Raw genomic sequence first — 19322 nt, forward strand, 5'->3', positions numbered from 1 at the left:
CGACGACGCGTTTCTCGCTTTTCAGCCTCTGATTACATCCGATAAGACCACTTATCTGGTCAATTAAAGTCGCCGAACTAGCGTCGAATCTTTTTCGTACCGTATGCGATTTCATTAGCAACACCTTTCGCCTTCTGCTGCCTACGACTATTTCATCGACCATGGCTGAAGCACGCGACGAACCACCAGAACCCATTGCGAACGGTGCACAGGAGAACCTGGAGGCGGATGCCACAGCAACGCAAGGTGCACAACCGATCGAGGAGAAGCAGGATGAAGAGATGGAACCTCTGAAATTATTGTGCGGTGTCTGTGAAACAGATACACCAAAGTACAAGTGTCCACGCTGCTACCTCCCCTAGTAAGCACTCCCTGTACCCCAACGCAAGCAGTGCTTTTTGCTGCCTCTTCAATCTCTAAGCTGACTGAACTCTCTCCAATAGCTGCTCCGTCGCTTGTAACAAAGTCCACCGCGAAGTACATGCTGGAGAACCCATCACAGCACCGCCGCCCCCGAAACCAGCGCCCACAACTGAGGCCGCAGACGACAGCGCAGTCCGAGGTCGCAAGTTCCGGCACCCTTGGCAGACACTGCAGCACTCGGAAGAGCTCCAATGGCTCTTTAGTAAATACCCGCGACTTCCGAGCCAGCTGCTGCAAATCCACGCAGCAACACAACCACCGCCTGTACAGAAGCCCAAGATCCCCGCGTCACTCCTCAGGGATCTTCCGCCGCAAGACCAGAGCAACGGGTGGGATAAAGATAAAGGCATTGAACGCGGCAAAGAGGCTCTACGAAGAGCCAGGAAAGCAGACGGGGAGGATGGCGAGGCCCTCAGAGAGTACTCGGAGCTCGTCTTACATTTTATGGAGGAGGCTCGGGAGCGCAAGGGGCTCTAGGATCGGTCTACCGAGCGTGCTCAGTTTTCAGCGATGATCGACCAAGGCTGCGACATTGTCACGCCTCATCTCAGCGGCCTTGGTCGCTTTTGAGATGGAAGATGCAGTATTGTATAGAACGAAATCACTTTCGTCACACAAAACCGGCGCACGCACTCTTCGACTCGAATCGTGGCATAATGTGGGTTGTTCCCGTTGACATGTGTGATTGATCTAACGCTTCAGACGCGAGAAGAGCCCAGATATGGGAGACTTGATCCCTTGTGATGCTTTCTCAGACTCCTCAGGGGACATGGCGCCCGGCAATGGAGAACCTTTATCTTCCTCGCTGCTCCTGTGGTGCCCGCTCAGTCTCAGTCTCCATTTCGATGCGGCTTTGCGGATCTTTGGCGGCGCACCACTGGCTTTCTGCTTTTCGTGTACTTCATCGCTTTGCGTCCAGTCCTGCCGCATGTCCCTTGGACCTGCGCAAGAAGTACGCCCATTAGAGGCAATTTCTTCGTTATCACGATGCTCGACATGATTGGAAGTACCCATCATGTCTCTGACTGTATCAGACGGTGGAAAAATTGACGACCGGGTCGTCTGCCCATCAGGATACGCGTCAAGGGTATGCCGTTGCTCAAGGCGGCAGCCGCCAAAACCGTCGACCAGTTCCAGGCTCTGTGGGATTTGGAATTGATTGCGCGCATATTCCCGGTCTCGCTGGCTGCGGACTCTTTGCAACCGCTGAACAACATCGCGAGGATCACTTGTTTGGTCCTGCGCCGCTTCACCATGTGGACCACCAATATGGAATCGCACGGCCGGATGAGAGAGCCTATGTATATTCAAGCCCTCGACCTGCTCCACGGCTGTTGTTCTTTCAAATTGGGCCGCAGCGACTTGTGGTGTGTGTTGATAGGATTTTGGGTCATTTTGCGCATCCGTTCTGAGGCAGACCTGTGTCTCGCGTTGGCCCCCACTCCATCGTTTGGACCCGGCCTCGGGTTCCACGACCGGCGCCGCGAGGTCTTGTCCGTTTGATTCTCGGTTTCGAGGCTGCTTTTGTGCTGCTCTCCGATGATCGGCCCTTGATTGTCGCGAATTTAAATCCCGATAATTTCGCTCTTTCGCCTCGAGGCTTCGCTCTTCAATGTTCAAGCACAGCTTCGTCTTCCTAGCTGCTTTGAGCTCTTGCTGCGCCTTGACTTCGTAGAGTCTCCTGGTCAACTCGTCCGGATCAAACCCCATTGTCGGATGCTGCTGCTTTTTCGGCCTCTGGTCGACAGCCCGAGGCGCCCGTGTTGGGATATTGTGATCCGGGTCCTTGATCATGCCGCGGCAAATGCACGATTGGTATAACGCGAGTTTGACGTTGGTGTCGATTGAGCCTGGCGATCAGGCGTCACGGGAATTGAGTATTCGTTTTCCACGTTGGAGCTTTCCAATAGTTTTGTATTTGACAGCGTGGGCCAATCACAGTAGGTCTTTCCCGGCGATGCCGCTGGATTCTTCGTAAGAGAGTTCAGCACGATGCAAGCCTGCTGTTGTAGATAGGGCTCGTGTAGTCGCGGCGCACTGTCTTGCTTTAGCAGCAGACCCAATCACAGTAGCTGCCTGGTATATACCAATGTACCACAGTGGTGACTGGAGAGAGCTTTGTAAAGTGTTATCTGGATGAATTTGAAAGCACTCATCAAAGATTGTATTTGCCGTTGTGTTGTGACTTGTTTGGCGACGTAGTACCGCGGTACGCAAGGTTGGGACTTGCCTGCCTCGAGGGTGGAGGAAGGAGCAAGACCGCAAGCAAGTGAATGCAGGACCAAAGAACAGGAAACCAAGATGACCCCAATCGGCGCAGACGACCTCAAATAAGGACAATGCAAGTCATGCAGGTAAAGCCAAGGGACCAACTCGGGTGAAGTACCACACGAGACGACTGGACCGCGGCAGAGTCCGACACGATCAGCGCAACCCTCAATGGAAGCAACTCGCAGGTGGTCCGCTCGCTTGGCTGTCAATGTGTCGTTGTCGACCTACCACCGACAGTGTCTTGAACCGAGCCAGCTATAGAACATCAATGTGTCCTCGCTCACGCTTGCACAGAAGGTCGAGGGAGAAATAGGGGAGCATGGTGGACAAATGCCTCGCATCGCGTCGAAATGACCACCGTGCCGCTACCTAATATTTCGAAATCAGCAAACTTGATCACGAGGACCCTCACATTCTGATTGTGGGGTTGGCACATGAGCCTCAGACAAAAAAGCCCAGGAACGCTACAGAGTAGAGGGTCCGTTTCCCTGTAACTTACCACCAAGACCCCCGTCTTATTGCCACCCCTGGAGGCCACCTGGGCCGCGTTGGCATGGGCCGTATGGCTCGTGATGAGTCCGTACAGCACAGAAGAAAGCCGCTCCCCATGTTACAACAAAAATGTCGTCGAATGCTGAATGCCAATAGTCGGGCTCGGAGGTGATTCCCTCCTCTTCTGGGGCGGCTGCATACGGGTCACGGGGAGATGTCAATTTCGACAGCCGTCATGTTGCGCTGGCGCTTCTGCACAGCGTTCGATTGGCGAGACTCTGTCAATGGTGCATTTCCCCAGAATCGATCCAACTATGGCTGCCGTTCCTAACGTGGAGCCCCAGAGTCGGGACCTGGACGGTTCTGGCAGCGTTCGTTCTGCACACCTGCATAAGAAACATTGGTTGGTAAGTGGTGCTGAAATAATACCAGAGCACGACTGACGGCAGACGAAGGACACACGGGTGTTCTTCTTGCTGAAAGCTCGGGCCATCACCATAGAATTGATCACACCACTGCTAGCAGCGACAGACCACTAACTGCTCCCAAACGGGCGGCATGATGTCGCGTGGCCTAGACTGAGCCAAGGCTTGGCCTTCCGAGTGGGAGGAGAGACCGACGGTTCTTTAAAAAAGAGCCAGTCGTGCGCTGTCCGCCGCCAAAAGTAAATTCATGCTGTGCTACGTCTAATGGGCATTTAATACGTACAAGCTATCGAATTTGCGTAATCGCTGTTCCTTTCTGGATGCGTGAGACCCGCTTTGCTCGTGCTCGTAACGCAGTGCCGATCGAGGAGTCACGAATCATTATTGGCGCAAAGCCTTTTGAGTGGCCCCTCTGCGCTCATGTACGTACAAGGAAACGCTTTCTACTAACTTAAATGATGTTCTAGATTAGTAGTACACAATACGAGCCTCGTTACGCGGAAAACACTGTGGATTTGAAGATCGTCATGTTATGTTATGTCGTCAGATGTCAAAGGCTCGGGCCTTGCCGTGTTAATAGTGCATTACTTCGTTCAAAGTCTATTGCGTTTGGTGGGCTGCAGCCGTCATGACATTTATTCTCACTCAGCGCTCCTGTCTACAATCCGACGGTTCCGATCTCACTTGACGGGCGACAGGATAAACATGGCCTTGATCAGTGTTTCTTGGGCAGCCTTGTAGTAGCAAAGGAACGACACTAGCCGATAAGCCTACTTGGAGGTCTATTTCATTCGATATGTTTTCTCCTCGTCCACTTTGTCAACAATAGTTCCATGAGAGTTGAACCTAATCGCTTCGACGCTTATCGCGAAGCCAACACCCACACATTGAAGATGTTCGGATATTTGCCCGAACAGGCAGCTACTTAAGCAGGTACTTGCATGCATCCATAGTTCAGAAGGAACGTCGAGTAGTGCTCTGGCCGCATTCCCAGTCCAAGGCGTTCAATGATGGACGAAGTGATCGACCTAGTGGAGCGCGGTGCCACTCAGAGCACGATCGTCGAGGTACCTTACGTACGGCGTGTAATAAGCCTGCATGAGCCCCAGCAGTTGGTGCGTGATCCTCCTCCAACTTACCTGGTATCGCGTGATGTCCACACGAGAAATCGGAGCGACATGCACGTTTTTGCGTCGCTTCACATGTAGCGACACTGGATGCCAATTGGACCCTTGGTGAGAGAGTTGTTTGTGGGCACTACTCTGGCGTCGTGTCAAGTTGATAACGCTAGATCATGATCTCCCAACTCTCTTGACTTCTTCTCCGTTCCTTGGTTTATTAAGTCAGTGACTTTAGATTACCAAACACAAACCGCATCGCAGCAGCCTGCGACCACGATTCTGCTGCAGCTCGACCATTCACCTGGTGCCAGAGCATTGTTCTGGACAACTGCACCATTTTGAACGACTAGGACCGTGGCGTTGTTCTAGCCCTCGTCGAGACTGTCCAACAAGTGATTTCGAGGTGAGCTGAACCATTTCACAGTGTTTTGCCAGATCGCAACGACGTATTCCTAGACCCAATCGGACCCCACCGTTGCGGCCACCATCCGGCTGTTCTAGCTCGGTTTGTGTTGTCGTACGTTAGTGCCGCCTCGCTCGCGGCGGTGACATACAACAAGAAAGGCCTGAAGAAGTTTGCTTGGACCCAGGCATTCAGCCAGCTACTTCCAGCCAGCGCGCGCACCGGAATGCCGTAATCCCCTCCCGGCAACATTCCATTCCCGTCAAGCCTTCGCTTTGCCCCTCGCGTGTTTCAAATCTCAGCTGGACCGGTCTTCCCAGCGTCGTTGCGACTATGCCCTCCGATAAATCAAGCGGGAGTCGTCATCATGCTCACAAACCTGCAGAAGGCTTGCCGTCAGCCAGCCAGCAAAGCAGCTCGCGAAAGCCGCGTCGAAGTGCCTCTGCTGCGATTCTGCGCGAACCGAAGAAGCCAAGCAGCAGTAAAACACGACAAAGCTCAATAGCAAAAAGCACGCCTTCCACCTTGGCTGAATCCGCCGGTGATCTATGCTTAGAGCCCAGCACGAAGCGACCAGCAAAAGCGCCATCCGAAGCAGTTCATGATTCAAACCGCGAGTCGTTCCATTCAATTCTTGAAGACCCCTTCTTCCAGGACTACGGCCCAGACGGTTCCCAACTGCAGCCACTGGACCTCGCAACTCCCGATTCAGGTCCCGTTGAGGGCGACGAGAAAGAAAGAAAACATAACTTCCCGCCTCCGCGCCGGGAATCGTTGACAATTGGAATGCTTGAGTCCATGTCCTGGGTAGGTCAAATTCATCCTGGAATCGCCTGCCCCACTCTTCTGTGACCGTGGTCTCGCGGGGCAGGGGTCGTTATTAGGACTGCTATACCTTAGCTGTCCTGTCCAACATAGCGTGACGATACACCAAAGTCGTGAGGAACGCGTGCGCTGACCTGGGTGATTGCCCACGACGCAGGACCAACGCAACCAACGCACGTCACTAAACACGGCGGCCCAACAACAGCAGCGTTCGAAGAGGAAGGCGATGGAGTCATTCCACGTGGCGGTTATTGGCGCCCGTGGCGTCGGCAAGTCTTGCTTCATCCAAGCTGCCCTTGCACTCCAGAGTCTGCCCATGACGGAGGCTCCCAGCATTCGGTCGTCTGTCGATGGCGTCACGCACATGGTCACAGCTCTGGAGCTCGACGTGAACCACTTCGAAGCCGGCCCGTCACAGCAAATTCAATGGCCGAAACAAATCAACGGGCACATTGTGCCACGAGTCGACGCTGCCATCATACTATACGACGTGACCGCTCGCGAGACAACCCGTCCCTTGACGCAAATACTCGGTATTCACAACCACAGTAGCTTTGCGTTGCGATTGCATTTGCGCTAACACGAAGCAGCTGCTGTCAGCAACGCCGGGATGCCTGCTATCCTGGTAGCAAACAAATGCGAGACTGGGGAAGACTCATGGCACGTGGATGTCGACGACCTAGCCACGCGATACTATGAGGTCGGCATCGCAACATACAAGGCGTCGTCCAGCAAGCCTGAGGCGGCACGGTCGTGCCTACAAAGTATCCTCAGAGCAGCAGTGAGCCAACGCAGAGGTACGGCACCCATGACCGGACAAGACTCTTACTGAACAAGATTGTGCAGAGGACGGCGGCGAGCAGGTCGCGCGCAGGCGAGCGCAATCGAACCTCGAAGCTCCCGAAGCTATGATATCTCGATCGTATAGCGGCGACAATAAACACAGCCGAGCAAGCTCCGAGTTCTCCCTATTGAAAGGCTTCAACAGCGGCTCAACAAGCGAGAGCCATCGCCAGCAATCTTCGATCAGTCCTCGACCGCCCACGGGTTTCGACAACGCGAACGGCTCATTCTTGCATGTAGACGAATCAGACACAGAGCAGCCTCAGTCGTCAGACGATATTCCCCTCTTGCAGCGCAACGACAACGATGCGAAGCAGACAGCAAAGGAGGAAGGGGTGGCCTTTGGCGAGCTGGTTGATCGCCTTCTGGCCCCAAGAATATCAAAGACCGACGCAGACTTCTCGGACATTTTCCTTTGCCTGTATCGGAAGTTTGCAGCGCCAGGTGAGCTCTTCGCCGCCATCCTGGCACGGCTGGATCGAGTTCGAGACGACAAGGCAGCGCACTATCTGTCGAGGACCGCCACCCAACTGCGAATCATCGAGGTTGTGGCGCGATGGGTGGCTTTGTACCCGGGCGACTTCGCTCGGCCCACCACAAAACATAGGCTGGATGAATTCATCAAGCACCTGTCGACCGAGCCCATTTTCTCAATAGCAGCCCAGCAAATGCGTCGCAACCTGAATCACAACGTGGTTGAGGACGACGACACTGGGTGGGCACACGCAGATGATGTAAATGACGACGATGGAAGCGACAACGCGCAAAAGGAGACAAACGAAGTTGCGTCCAGCCTTGGCTCCTTGCAATTCGAAGACGCAGACGGCAGGCCTTCAGAAGGCTCCGAGGCTGATCGTGCGAGCACGATGAGCAACCAATTCCAGTATCATTCCTATGAGGAGTACGAAAGGGAAGCTGCCCTGCTTGAGCCCTCGAGTCAGCTGCCGATGAACAAGTTCCGCTACCACATCTTCATGGAAGTACCCGTCGACGACATTGCGGAGGAGATGACGCGCATCGACTGGATCATGTTCTCGTCGATGCGCATCCGGGATCTCGTGCGGCATGTGAGTCTCTCAGCGGGAGACAAAGCCAAGTGTCAGAGCTTGAAAAACGTGGACCGGACCATTGCCCACTTCAATCACCTTGCCCGTTGGGTTACATGCATGATTCTTCTCAGAGACAAAGCCAAGCACCGGGCCCAAATGCTCGAGAAGTTTATGAATATAGCAACAAAACTACGCCAACTGAACAACTACAACGGCTTGGCGGCGGTCGTTGCTGGCATCAACTCGACTCCTATCAACCGCCTCCTCCAAACCCACGCTCTGGTGTCAGAGACGGTAGGCAAACGATTTGCGAAGAATCTGATTTTAACCAGCACAACAAATAGCTACTTTGCCTATCGTCTGGCTTGGCAGAATTCACCGTTGCCGAGAATACCATACATGGCAGTGCATCGCAGAGATCTCGTGCAGGCCGAAGTAGGAAGCAAGACTTTTGTCGGCGCCAAGGGGGACAAGATACACTGGGCAAAGTTCAATGTTCTTGGAAGCATCCTGCTCCCGATCATGAAAAGTCAAGGTAGCCCGTATCCAAGCTTGTCAAAACACGAGACGGTGCGCGAAACTATCCTTGGCTGCAAAATGCCCGTTGATGAAGTGGTAAGTCGCAGTCTGCAATTTTTATTTTTTTTAGAGGTATCAGAGCTAACGTGGTTACAATAGGACATAGACAAGCGCAGCGAGCAGGTGGAGAACAGCCAAGGAGGAGGATTAGAGGCAGCGAAGAAGAAGGGATCTTTCCCGTGGTTCAACAGAACAGGATCGGCGTCATGAGCGTGCAAATCTGCGGCTGCGTATTTCATGCGGCGAGATGATGATTTGGGAAACTCGTTTGGATATAGACGGTGATACGGCGTAGGAGCAATTGGGAGCATACCGTCACATTTGCGAGCGTTGCAGTTTGTTGGCGCCACTGCTCAATTTCATGGCTTACAATACAACCCCGGATGCATTCCTGCACTGTCTTTCGAATATTGTGAAAGGTATCGTGCCATGTGCTAATCCGGACTGCAAAGCTCTCTTCAGGGCGAACAGAAGGCGATTGCGTACCTGATTCGTCCTTAAGGAATCAGGAAGGTGCACTCCAGGTCGCGCCAGCGTTGGTGAGTGACTGGAGCTCCATGCCATCTTTGGCAACTTGCCTAGGGATGCTCCTACCTGGATACGAAAAGATTTCTTCCGAATGCCAAAGCTCACAGCGTAAGGTTGACAAGTGATTTCTCCAGTATTCAGCACCTGTTCCTAATGCGTTCTATGGGTGCACCCAACCTACAGTGGCATGCCTCCGCCATGACCATCAAGACGCTGGCTCTACCTATACTGGAGCTTTCAGAAAAACGCGACGATTCACATGTGGCCCTACAATGCTCCGTCACTCTCGACATACCGCCCGAAGTTGACTGGATTGCCTCTGCTGTCGACCTGAAGCGGGCGGTGGACGACAAACAACTGTGGATCGCGAAGAAGGAAGCCAGCTTCGTCAACCTCTCGGTAGCAAACTCGTGGCAGGGGCTGACCGCAGACAATCTAGAGACGCTGGAGCATCAGATCAAAGATTTCGAGGTGAGTTACACCGGCGTCCTCGCACAATATGACCTGACCCAGAGTAGCTGTGGGCACGACTAGGCGTGCGTCTCGTTGCCGTCGACCCCCTGTACTCTGCCGAAGTTCGGTTCTCTTTGCAGCATCCTGATATATCATCTGCTTTGGTTGCTCCCGAGGGCGCCTTGGCAGCCAACTTTATCGAGCTACACTGCTTGCTGGACGTGCCGACAAAGTTCACGGAGCATGCAGATCTACCTAAAGCTAATGCTTTGATGGATGGAACGCGTTCACGGAGGAAAAGGAAGCGAACTACGAGCATTACGATGCAACATGCTTATACGTTCCTTGACCCTGTCGATCACAGAGCGATTGAGGAGTACATGGCCCCGGTTGAGCAGACATGGACCCCCCCAGCAACAGAGATGCAAGAGTCACCAATCCATAATGCGCAGCATGGAATTGCTTCACTTGATGCGGTAAGGGCTTTGGAGACCAGCCTAGATGTGCTCATGATCGGTGTCCAAAGGACGCATAATGGTTATCGCGTAATGAGGGGGAAGTCCTTCTTCGAGTTGGCCAGTCTTGCACCAGGCGTTTTCAACATGCGCTATTTGAAGGTAAGGAGCCAGCATAATCGTCTGTTCCAGAAAAGCCTGAGCTGATCTTGCAACGACAGGCTATAGCTGGAAGAGTGTCTGCCATGTCAGTCATCAGCACATCGCTAGCCAGGATGGTGGATGCGGAATCGCCTGAGGTCAGGAGGAAGACCAGGGCCTTTGGTGGTGCCAGAAACAATGATGGCATTGCTTCCCGGCCAATGGACAAGGTTCGCCATAGCATCCAGGAGGGCGCTTGGGCGACATTGCTAAGACACACGAAGCGGTCGGTTCCCAAGCGGTCCCCGGGTCGGAATCGCAGCACGCAACCTGCAATCGATTTTAACAAGGATGTCGCCAATGGAGCGCTATGCCGACCGTCTCAGCTCACGGACTCGCTCACATGGTCGCAATCTGATATCGCCCCTGAGATGAGCCACACCACGTTCATGTCGTTCAACAACTCACTACCGGTGGCCCGCACCCGACAACCTACACTCTGGATGGCAGAGATTTTGGAATAAGTTCCAAGGCCGTGCATATCTAACTCGGTTGATCTTGGCTTCGCGTGATGGGTGCTTGTGAAGGAGACAGCAGACTTGCAGCAGCATACATTCTTGTGGTGGCTGATGAGTCTTTCCATTTGGCCAGTTCGCGCATCCCCGAATTTTCAGACGGTTCCCCAGGAATGCTGTTCATGCAGGCAGCCAGGGCACCAGTTTCCTACACGCTACTCAGCGTATGTATTCCCTGACTTAAGACATCTCAAGCCATCCTTTCAGCACACCTCCTGATGAAGATGGCTGGTCCTGGAGACAGCATTGGTGTACTTCGCATTATACAAACCTGCGAGCCGACTGCGCAAGCCCGTAAGAAGCAAACCAACAATCACTTCGTAGCAGCCGTAGTCGGATCGCAGTCGAGCGCCCGGCGTAGAGCGTGAGTAGTGCGCTGATCACCCAGCTCAACGTACAAGTACTGGGCGCGGCTTGCTTCTCGCTGCCTACAACTTGTAGAAAACAATCCACACGTTACCTTTCCAACGCCATTCCATGTTGTCAACCGCTGACTGCGCTGGTGATGAGGACCATGCGCACGTGACCCGGTAGCCCTGAGGAAATCTCCAAGTCCGCCAGCTGTGGAGTCAGTCGTGCACGAGCCACCCACGGATTTTGGTGGGTGCAGCTAATTTTCGCCCACACAAAAGTCGAAACCCTCCTTGCCTTTTCTCTTCTCTGCGTCTGCGTTTGTCCCATCCCACCTCATACTAACAACCACCATCCAGGCCGCCCAACATGTCTGTGAGTAGACACGCTGGACGCTTTCAATTGATCTCGCAAGGACTAACGATGAACAGCACCGCAAGTTCGAGGCTCCCCGTCACGGTTCGCTGGCTTTCTTGCCGCGCAAGCGTGCTGCCCGTCACCGTGGCAAGGTCAAGTCGTGAGTTTTTCTATCTTCCCAAAAGATCAAGCCGCAATAATGTGACTAGAGACTAACCATTGTCTCTCTTCTCTGCCAGCTTCCCCAAGGATGACCCCAAGAAGCCCGTCCACCTGACGGCCACCATGGGCTACAAGGCCGGTATGACCACGATCGTCCGCGACCTCGACCGACCTGGCGCCAAGGCGAACAAGAAGGAGGTTGTCGAGGCCGTCACTGTCATCGATACCCCACCTGTACGAACAATGCAGCCCGCTTGGCTCTGTGCCTATGGCTAACATCTTTTAGATGATCGTTGTTGGTCTGGTTGGCTACATCGAGACTCCCCGCGGTCTGCGCTCGCTCAACACTGTCTGGGCTGAGCACTTGTCCGACGAGGTCAAGCGCCGCTTCTACAAGAACTGGTACAAGAGCAAGAAGAAGGCCTTCACCAAGTACGCCAAGAAGCACTCCGAGAGCAGCGGCTCCTCCATCACCCGCGAGCTCGAGCGCATGAAGAAATACTGCACCGTCGTCCGCGTCCTCGCCCACACCCAGATCCGCAAGACCCCTCTCAAGCAAAAGAAGGCCCACCTCATGGAGGTTCAGATCAACGGTGGCTCCGTCGCCGACAAGGTCGACTTTGGCCGCGACCTCTTCGAGAAGCCCGTCAACGTCGACTCCGTCTTTGAGCAGGACGAGATGATTGATGTCATTGCCGTCACCAAGGGTCACGGTTTCAACGGTGTCACCGCCCGTTGGGGTACCAAGAAGCTCCCGCGTAAGACTCACAAGGGTCTCCGTAAGGTTGCTTGTATCGGTGCCTGGCACCCGTCCCACGTCCAGTGGACCGTTGCCCGTGCCGGTCAGATGGGTTACCATCACCGTACCTCGGTCAACCACAAGATCTACCGCATCGGCAAGGCTGACGCCGAGGACAACGCCTCCACTCCTCTCGACATTACCAAGAAGCGCATCACACCGTATGTTCACCCTGGTCTTCCGTCCTGTTTTCGCCTGCTAACTCTCGTAGTCTTGGTGGTTTCGTCCGCTACGGTGAGGTCAACAACGACTTCGTCATGGTCAAGGGCTCTGTCCCTGGTGTCAAGAAGCGTGTCATGACTCTCCGCAAGTCCATGTTCACCCACACCTCGAGGAGGGCTCTCGAGAAGATCAACCTCAAGTGGATCGACACCTCGTCCGAGTTCGGACACGGTGCTTTCCAGACACCCGCGGAGAAGAAGCAGTACCAGGGTACTCTCAAGAAGGACCTTGCCTCCGCATAAACGGAGCCAAGATTCGGGTCCTTTCTTTTGTTGTATCTTTCGGTCATTGCATTGGTGTCGAGGGACTGTTCTTCCTTTTTTTGGGCTGGGCTGGGTTCACAATGGATGAAAATGAAAAGCTCAGCTAGACGAGACTATGAATCTCAAATGAATACCCAAACACATGCTCAACCATTTTTGTGATGCTTGCTCCATCTTGAACTTCAGGGGCGATGTAGTGAATGTTCTTGTGGGTGCCCAACTTGGTGTACTGCAGTACGAAACTTGCTTGCAGTTGACGTCACCGCGTATTGGCTGTTTAACACAAGCATCTCAGCTAGTACGCCCTGAACTTGAATAAAGCGAAAATAAGGTGCCCCATGGTCTTACTACTTCGTCATTCACCAGCCCTGTTTCTTACCCTGCGATCTCAGCTTCTTACACCTGCGGCGCGAAGGTTGAACTACTCGACGTTTCTTCAAGCTCTGCCCAGGCTACCCGTGCCACCCCACCTCCATTTGAAACGGAACTTGCAATATCACACATCGTCCATCATGGCTAGCGACGAAGACTACATGTCGTTCCTGAACAAGGCCAACCAGGACACCTCTGGCAGCGGCAATCAAGCCTCGACCCAGAGCAAGACACAGTTCAAGACCACCGACTCGAAGCTCCAGATTCCAAAGGAGATCAAAGATGCCGTGAAGGATGAATTCTACGTCAGCGACGCTGATGAGCCATTCCACCCTGTGGCCCTCTCATGGTCTGGAGAAGGTGGACTCCCAGATGAAGGTTTGTCTTTCCCCACTCTGCGAGTATTGACAATGCACTGATGAGGACACAGTTGAGTTTGCCAAGCTGATCGACCACTGGGATGCCGAGAAGGCAGACATTGAGATCATGGATCCTGCAGACTGGGACAGACAGGGGCAGTACTCCAAGCTGGTGGATGCTGTCACGCAGGCCACAAAGGGCAACGACGTGAGGGTGTATGCTGTCAGGAGGGATCACTCGAGAACTGAGTACTGGATCATCTCGGGGACAGATGGCGGGATTGTAGGTGCTAAAGCCTTGGCTGTGGAGAGTTAGCCTGAATCCGTCAGGCAAATCTCAATTCTATTGTTGTTCGATTCAGTGAGCTGCGGAAAAGATATGATTGTTACGTCCAGGTATGGCTTGACCGGCACGCATGTTGTCCGCCTTGGTAACAGCTATCGAGAGCTATTTGACCCAGAAACCACCCTCACCCTGCCCATGCCGGGATTTCAATGCCACCCAGTCGCCATATATCAGTAGCCATGTCTAAGGCGAGGGCCAATTCGTCAAATACGTACGCCTGAAGAGCATTTGCTTGGTCACCTTTGCAGGCAGGGATGACTGGAAGCCCCGCGACGATAAGGACCCTTTCCGATAGCGGCGGGGCCTTCAACTTTCTATTGACTCGATGTCTGACAGGGTCGTACATATTGTTTCATCAGACCACCCACCTCGCTCTGCTCTTCCACGTTCCTCGGGGCAACGCTCCTCAAATATAGGCAAAATGGTGCCCAGTGTGAGTCTGCACAGAGTCTCGACCTGATCTCGCGAGCTGACGGAGCGCGCGACAGCCAGACATCCTCCCCTCGTTGGAGTCCGTCGGAGAAATCATTTCCAAGGCCAGCAAGACCTCGAGCGCCCGCAAGCCCACCCTCGTCCCCGTCTACCGCCAGATCTCCTCTGATCTGATCACACCCTCCGCCGCCTACCTCAAGGTCTCCACGCGCGCCGCCTCCGACGACCACCAGTACTCGTTCCTCTTCGAGTCGGCAGCTACCGAGCAGCTCGGCCGGTACAGCTTTGTGGGCGCAGGCCCACGAAAAGTCCTCACCACAGGACCGGGCTACGGCGAGGAGACCGACCCCTTGGTAGGCTTGGAGAAGGAGTTGGACCAGCATGTGGTCGCCTCGGTGCCCGAGCTGAGACTGCCTCCCCTCGCAGGTGGCGCGATTGGCTACGTGGGATACGACTGCGTACGGTACTTTGAGCCCAAGACTGCGCGACCGTTGGAGGACAGACTGCATGTGCCCGAGTCTCTGTTCATGCTGTACGACACCATTGTGGCCTTTGACCGGTTCTATGGCGTCATCAAGGTGATCAGCTACGTTCACGTTCCTCAGGACGGCCAGGCTTCGAGCCTCGAGGCGTCGTACAACAAGGCAAAGGAGACGATCAACGACCTTGTCACACTCCTCGACTCGCCGAACGTACCTCTGCCAGAGCAAGGGCCGATTGAGCTGGGTCAGGAGTATACCTCCAACATTGGGCAAAAGGGGTACGAAGCGCATGTGACAAAGTTGAAGGAGCACATTGTCAAGGGCGACATCATCCAGGCCGTTCCCTCGCAGCGCTTCGCCCGACCGACCGCGCTGCACCCCTTCAACATCTACCGTCACCTACGAACCGTCAACCCCTCGCCGTACCTGTTCTACGTTGACTGCAAAGATTTCCAGATTGTCGGTGCATCGCCCGAGCTGCTGGTCAAGAGCGAAGAGGGCCGGATCATCACACACCCCATTGCCGGCACTGTCAAGCGAGGACCTAACCCTGAGGAGGACCAGCGGCTGGCGGACCAGCTACGGAGCTCACTCAAGGATCGTGCGGAGCATGTCATGCTGGTCGATCTGGCGCGAAACGATGTGAACCGCGTCGCCGACCCCTTGACCGTTCGCGTGGATCGGCTCATGGTGGTGGAGAAATTCAGCCACGTCCAGCATCTTGTCTCACAGGTCTCTGGTGTGCTCCGAGCAGGCCAGACGCGGTTCGACGCGTTCCGGTCCATCTTCCCCGCGGGCACGGTGTCGGGTGCGCCCAAAGTCAAGGCGATGGAGCTGATCGCCGAGTTGGAGGGCGAGAGGCGAGGTGTGTACGCGGGCGCCGTCGGCTACTTTGGATACGGCGGTGTCGACGAGGAGGGCAACGCTGTCGAGGGCGCCATGGACACGTGCATCGCGTTGCGGACGATGCTCGTCAAGGCTGGCACGGCGTACCTGCAAGCAGGTAAGTTCATTGACCATGATCTAGAGTATCTGGGAGGGAACTCTAATGATTGTACAGGCGGCGGCATTGTGTTTGACTCGGACGAGTACGACGAATGGATGGAGACGATCAACAAACTCGGCGCCAACATGCAGTGCATCACTTCGGCAGAGCAGATATACCATCAACTACAACAGCACAAGACGTCTTCATCATGAGTCGGACAGAGATATGTTCTTGGAACGAGGTAATTAGGTGATGAACCTTCGGGCGATGCTCAGTATGTGGATAAATGCTACCTCCTTTGCTATGCTACCCACTCCAAAATATATACCAAAAAAATTCATTGCTCATGTCGTGTCTCGTAAAAAAAAAAGGGGGGGGGGGGGGGGAAATAATGTGGCGATTCAGCCCGCCGCGAGCACCATTTCTCCTCACTCGTCGCCAAGTGATCACTCGCTATGCTCTCTTCTAATTTTGGTACTCTGGCGGTATAGGTGTGTCCCGCTTCACAAGTTCGGGCGGCACGGGTGTATCCCGCTTCGCATGCTCCGGTGGCACAGGCGTGTCTCTCCTGCTGCCGGACAGCTCTGGGATGGGCGTGTCCCTCTTCTGCTCCGTACCGAATGGCCTCGGGGCGATAGGTGTCTTCACGTCCGGATCGGTGTCACTGCGCGCGAGACTGGCTCGATCTTCCGACACGACGCTACTTGAATCTGTCATCTCCACGTCACGCATCTCGCTCCAGGCCGAGTCTGAGCTCTCCACGCTGGGTGTGGGGAGCTCATCACGATCAAAGTCGTGGGGAAACGCGATGGGCGTTCGCCGGCCGTCCTGTTCGCCTTTCCGCTGCTCGTTTGCTGCCTCACATCGCATGGCAGCCAGTGTGCCGCCAACCCCCTGAGTCTGCTCCTCATCTTGACCAATCGTCCAAACCCACCGCCTCTTCTTCTCCTTCTTCTTGCGCTTGCGAATCCCCATGGGTGAGGATGGCGACAAGGGTGCGGCAGTAGAGCCGGTAACTCGCCGGCGTGTCTCCTCGAATGGCCCGGGTGTCTGTCCTCCGTCCTGGATCTCGTTGGATGTGAAGGACAGAACAGCGTCCAATGGTTCCTGTGAGGCCGGGGCTGTTATGCTCGGAGAGCTGGGGGAGGGCTCTGCCGATAGCAAGTCGATGTGCGACCTTGTGTACTTGTTCGTCACAATGGTCTGCTCAAGTGGGCTCGTGTACCCGACTCGTCGAGCCGCCTTTTCCTGCAGCCGCAGCGACTGTCTGCGAGGCGATGGTGGAGGTATGGCTGTCTTGGGGGGCAGGGGCGAGTTGCGCAGAATGCTGTGGAGGACTTGGGGCTGGGTGTATGGAGGACAGCGAAGATGGTTTGTTGACATATATGGGAGGACGCGATTCTTGCCCTTGCGGTCATCTGTGGGCTTGGGCTGGGGCTGTTCACCCGTGTCCACCGCGGAGAAGGTGAAGACCTTTGACTCATTGGAGTCGGTGGTGCCAGACATTGGTGGTGTGGCCGCCATGGTGCTGGGAAAGCTCATCTCCATGACCCGTGGCGACTGCGGGTGAGCGGAGAGTGGCGTCTCTGGATACTTGGCCACGAATGGGGTGTGTACTCTCAGCCTCGAGTCCTGATGTTCCACTGGCGTGTTGAGACTGAAGGCCTGCAGAGTGTTGATGGCCGTGAGGGGTGTGGACCTCTCGATAGCGGTCACGTAGGCATTGGACAGAGTGTTGAAGGCGGTTGGGTCTGAGGGATCGACTTGTGGCCTTGGTCGGGCGGCTGGCTCACATGACGTCTTGATCTTGAGCGACAGCCGTGGTTTCTTGGGGGCTCCTTGCTGGAACGACATGGTGGATGGGGGTCGGTGGTGAAGCCAAATCGTGCTATCCCTCGAGAGTTCTTGAGCGAGATCAGCTGGCCAGAAGTGCGATGATATCTTTGTGTGAATGAGTGCCTATGGACCAGCCCGACAGACAAACTCGACAAGACAGTGGTGATGCTTGGCAAAGTGACACTTCCAGTGGAACGGATCCGCCAGGGAACCTCGAGGATGAATGAACGAAAGGTATTTGACGTGACTCTCAACTTGGACGCAGAGGGAAGAGAGGAAGAGGCCTCAGAGCCAAAGGCTCTCCAGGCGATGCCTGGCGGCTACCATATATTGCTTGGGAGCGCCCTGTCTCTTCTGCGGGGAACATGCGAGCAGGCCACGATAAGCGCCATCCTCTTAATTGTAGTCCATGGGCCGTGCAGCATCGTGGCAATCGAACCCCAGCTGATGGCGCTCTAGACGCGGCAGGATTCGAAGGATGCGGTTGTTGAAGGTGTTGGGCCATGGAAGTGAGTGAGATGGACATTCGGGATGGAGGGTCAGCCGCGGCTGTGGTTGGCCATAGACGCAGCAGGTAAGCGCTGAACAGGGGACGACGACACAGTCGACCAATGGGCATATGTGACTGGCGTCTATTTCATGCAGCTAACGACGTTATCACCTCGGGTCTCTTGGGCTTCTTCTTCGCAGAGCTAGGTCCGACTATCGCATGCACTACTCGAGTCTCGACATGACGCGGGGAGAAATGCGGACATTCGGCGACCTCTCGCGTGGCTTTTGCTGGTGCCATTCAGAGAATCCTTCCCAATGCGAGTTTGATGAGGTCCGAAGAGGCGGTGACGCATGGTGGTGCTGGTGGTGGTGTGTTGTGCACCTCGCGAGGACTCGACCAAGCCGCGTGTCATGGCAAGTACATGTACCTGTATCCGTAGGGCATGGCGATGATCACTGACAGTGCTTCAACTGCTCATTTGGCGTTTTTCGGCTTCATTCCAAGCCGCACGCGCCTCAGGATCTCGCAGAACTGTCTGGTTGCTGTTGGAAAGGGTGCTCGATTGTCATCACAGCACCCAGCCAAGGTGGTGATCGCATCGTTGGTCGCGTCAAGGCCGCATACGTCCTTGCGGCGCCACTTCCAAGGATCTCGCGACAGAAAGCGCGCAGGACCACTGACTTGAGTTGGTGTTTCGAGGCCCTAATAATTGAAGGCACGTGTGGGCAGACGAGAGATCCCTGTGCTGCTGGGTCTTGGAGTCCTGTTCACGTCAATCCGCATCAGGCTTGCTGCTTCCAGTGACTATAGGTAAGGTAGATAGCAATACACAAAATCTTGGTAATCAGTGTCTGCGCTGCAGCCAAATATGAGTCTTGCCAGAGATTGTCCGTCGTGTAATAGTTGATGTATCGTTTTGGAGGTTACTCGAGCAGCAACGATGACCCAGGTTTAATTGACTGCTATCTCAGAGCTGAGGCTGCCCCTGAATTCCCAGATCAGCCTCACCCATCTCAAGAAACATTGTCCGACCTCGCCATGACGGCTGCGAAGTGGCAACGCACGCCTGAATGCAGGAGCATTGTCCTGGTATTCGCATACCACATCTCTACGGTTTCGGCCTCACCGACCACCGCCAATTCACCCATCAGCCGCACCGCCCCTTCTTGATCCCCGCTGTCCAGTATCTTCGATGCATGTTCCACGCGTGGCTCAGGCCCTCTGCTCTCCTCTCTCACTATGTCCCTCACACATCTCCCCACCGCCTTTCGACTGCC

At 54.7% G+C, this 19322-nt stretch overlaps 6 protein-coding genes across 6 annotated transcripts; 5 read left to right on the plus strand and 1 right to left on the minus strand.

Moving 5' to 3' along the window:
• Nucleotides 1-161: 161 nt before the first annotated feature.
• Nucleotides 162-900, plus strand: J7T54_007225 (putative zinc-finger proteinc-like protein; the record flags this gene model as incomplete). The annotated part of the gene is made up of 2 exons (XM_051507508.1): nucleotides 162-361; nucleotides 444-900. The coding sequence occupies 2 exons, from the start codon at nucleotides 162-164 to the stop codon at nucleotides 898-900; spliced, it is 657 nt and encodes a 218-aa protein (XP_051361232.1).
• Nucleotides 901-6186: 5286 nt separating this feature from the next.
• J7T54_007226 (uncharacterized protein) lies at nucleotides 6187-8641 on the plus strand (the record flags this gene model as incomplete). Its single annotated transcript, XM_051507509.1, has 5 exons — nucleotides 6187-6472; nucleotides 6551-6757; nucleotides 6807-8146; nucleotides 8282-8467; nucleotides 8531-8641. The coding sequence occupies 5 exons, from the start codon at nucleotides 6187-6189 to the stop codon at nucleotides 8639-8641; spliced, it is 2130 nt and encodes a 709-aa protein (XP_051361233.1).
• Nucleotides 8642-9112: 471 nt separating this feature from the next.
• On the plus strand, nucleotides 9113-10532 carry J7T54_007227 (uncharacterized protein; the record flags this gene model as incomplete). The annotated part of the gene is made up of 2 exons (XM_051507510.1): nucleotides 9113-9430; nucleotides 10089-10532. 2 exons carry the CDS (start codon nucleotides 9113-9115, stop codon nucleotides 10530-10532), a joined length of 762 nt encoding a protein of 253 aa, XP_051361234.1.
• Nucleotides 10533-11303: 771 nt separating this feature from the next.
• On the plus strand, nucleotides 11304-12716 carry J7T54_007228 (60S ribosomal protein L3; the record flags this gene model as incomplete). The annotated part of the gene is made up of 5 exons (XM_051507511.1): nucleotides 11304-11309; nucleotides 11366-11451; nucleotides 11531-11687; nucleotides 11740-12413; nucleotides 12464-12716. The coding sequence occupies 5 exons, from the start codon at nucleotides 11304-11306 to the stop codon at nucleotides 12714-12716; spliced, it is 1176 nt and encodes a 391-aa protein (XP_051361235.1).
• Nucleotides 12717-13249: 533 nt separating this feature from the next.
• J7T54_007229 (uncharacterized protein) lies at nucleotides 13250-15928 on the plus strand (the record flags this gene model as incomplete). Its single annotated transcript, XM_051507512.1, has 4 exons — nucleotides 13250-13487; nucleotides 13540-13751; nucleotides 14303-15731; nucleotides 15789-15928. 4 exons carry the CDS (start codon nucleotides 13250-13252, stop codon nucleotides 15926-15928), a joined length of 2019 nt encoding a protein of 672 aa, XP_051361236.1.
• Nucleotides 15929-16181: 253 nt separating this feature from the next.
• On the minus strand, nucleotides 16182-17570 carry J7T54_007230 (uncharacterized protein; the record flags this gene model as incomplete). Its single annotated transcript, XM_051507513.1, has 1 exon — nucleotides 16182-17570. One exon carries the CDS (start codon nucleotides 17568-17570, stop codon nucleotides 16182-16184), a length of 1389 nt encoding a protein of 462 aa, XP_051361237.1.
• Between the last annotated feature and the right edge of the window lie 1752 nt (nucleotides 17571-19322).

This window comes from Emericellopsis cladophorae (genome assembly GCF_022114955.1).
Source record: "Emericellopsis cladophorae strain MUM 19.33 chromosome Unknown NODE_33_length_250951_cov_121_911845, whole genome shotgun sequence".
Classification (NCBI taxonomy): domain Eukaryota; kingdom Fungi; phylum Ascomycota; class Sordariomycetes; order Hypocreales; family Bionectriaceae; genus Emericellopsis; species Emericellopsis cladophorae.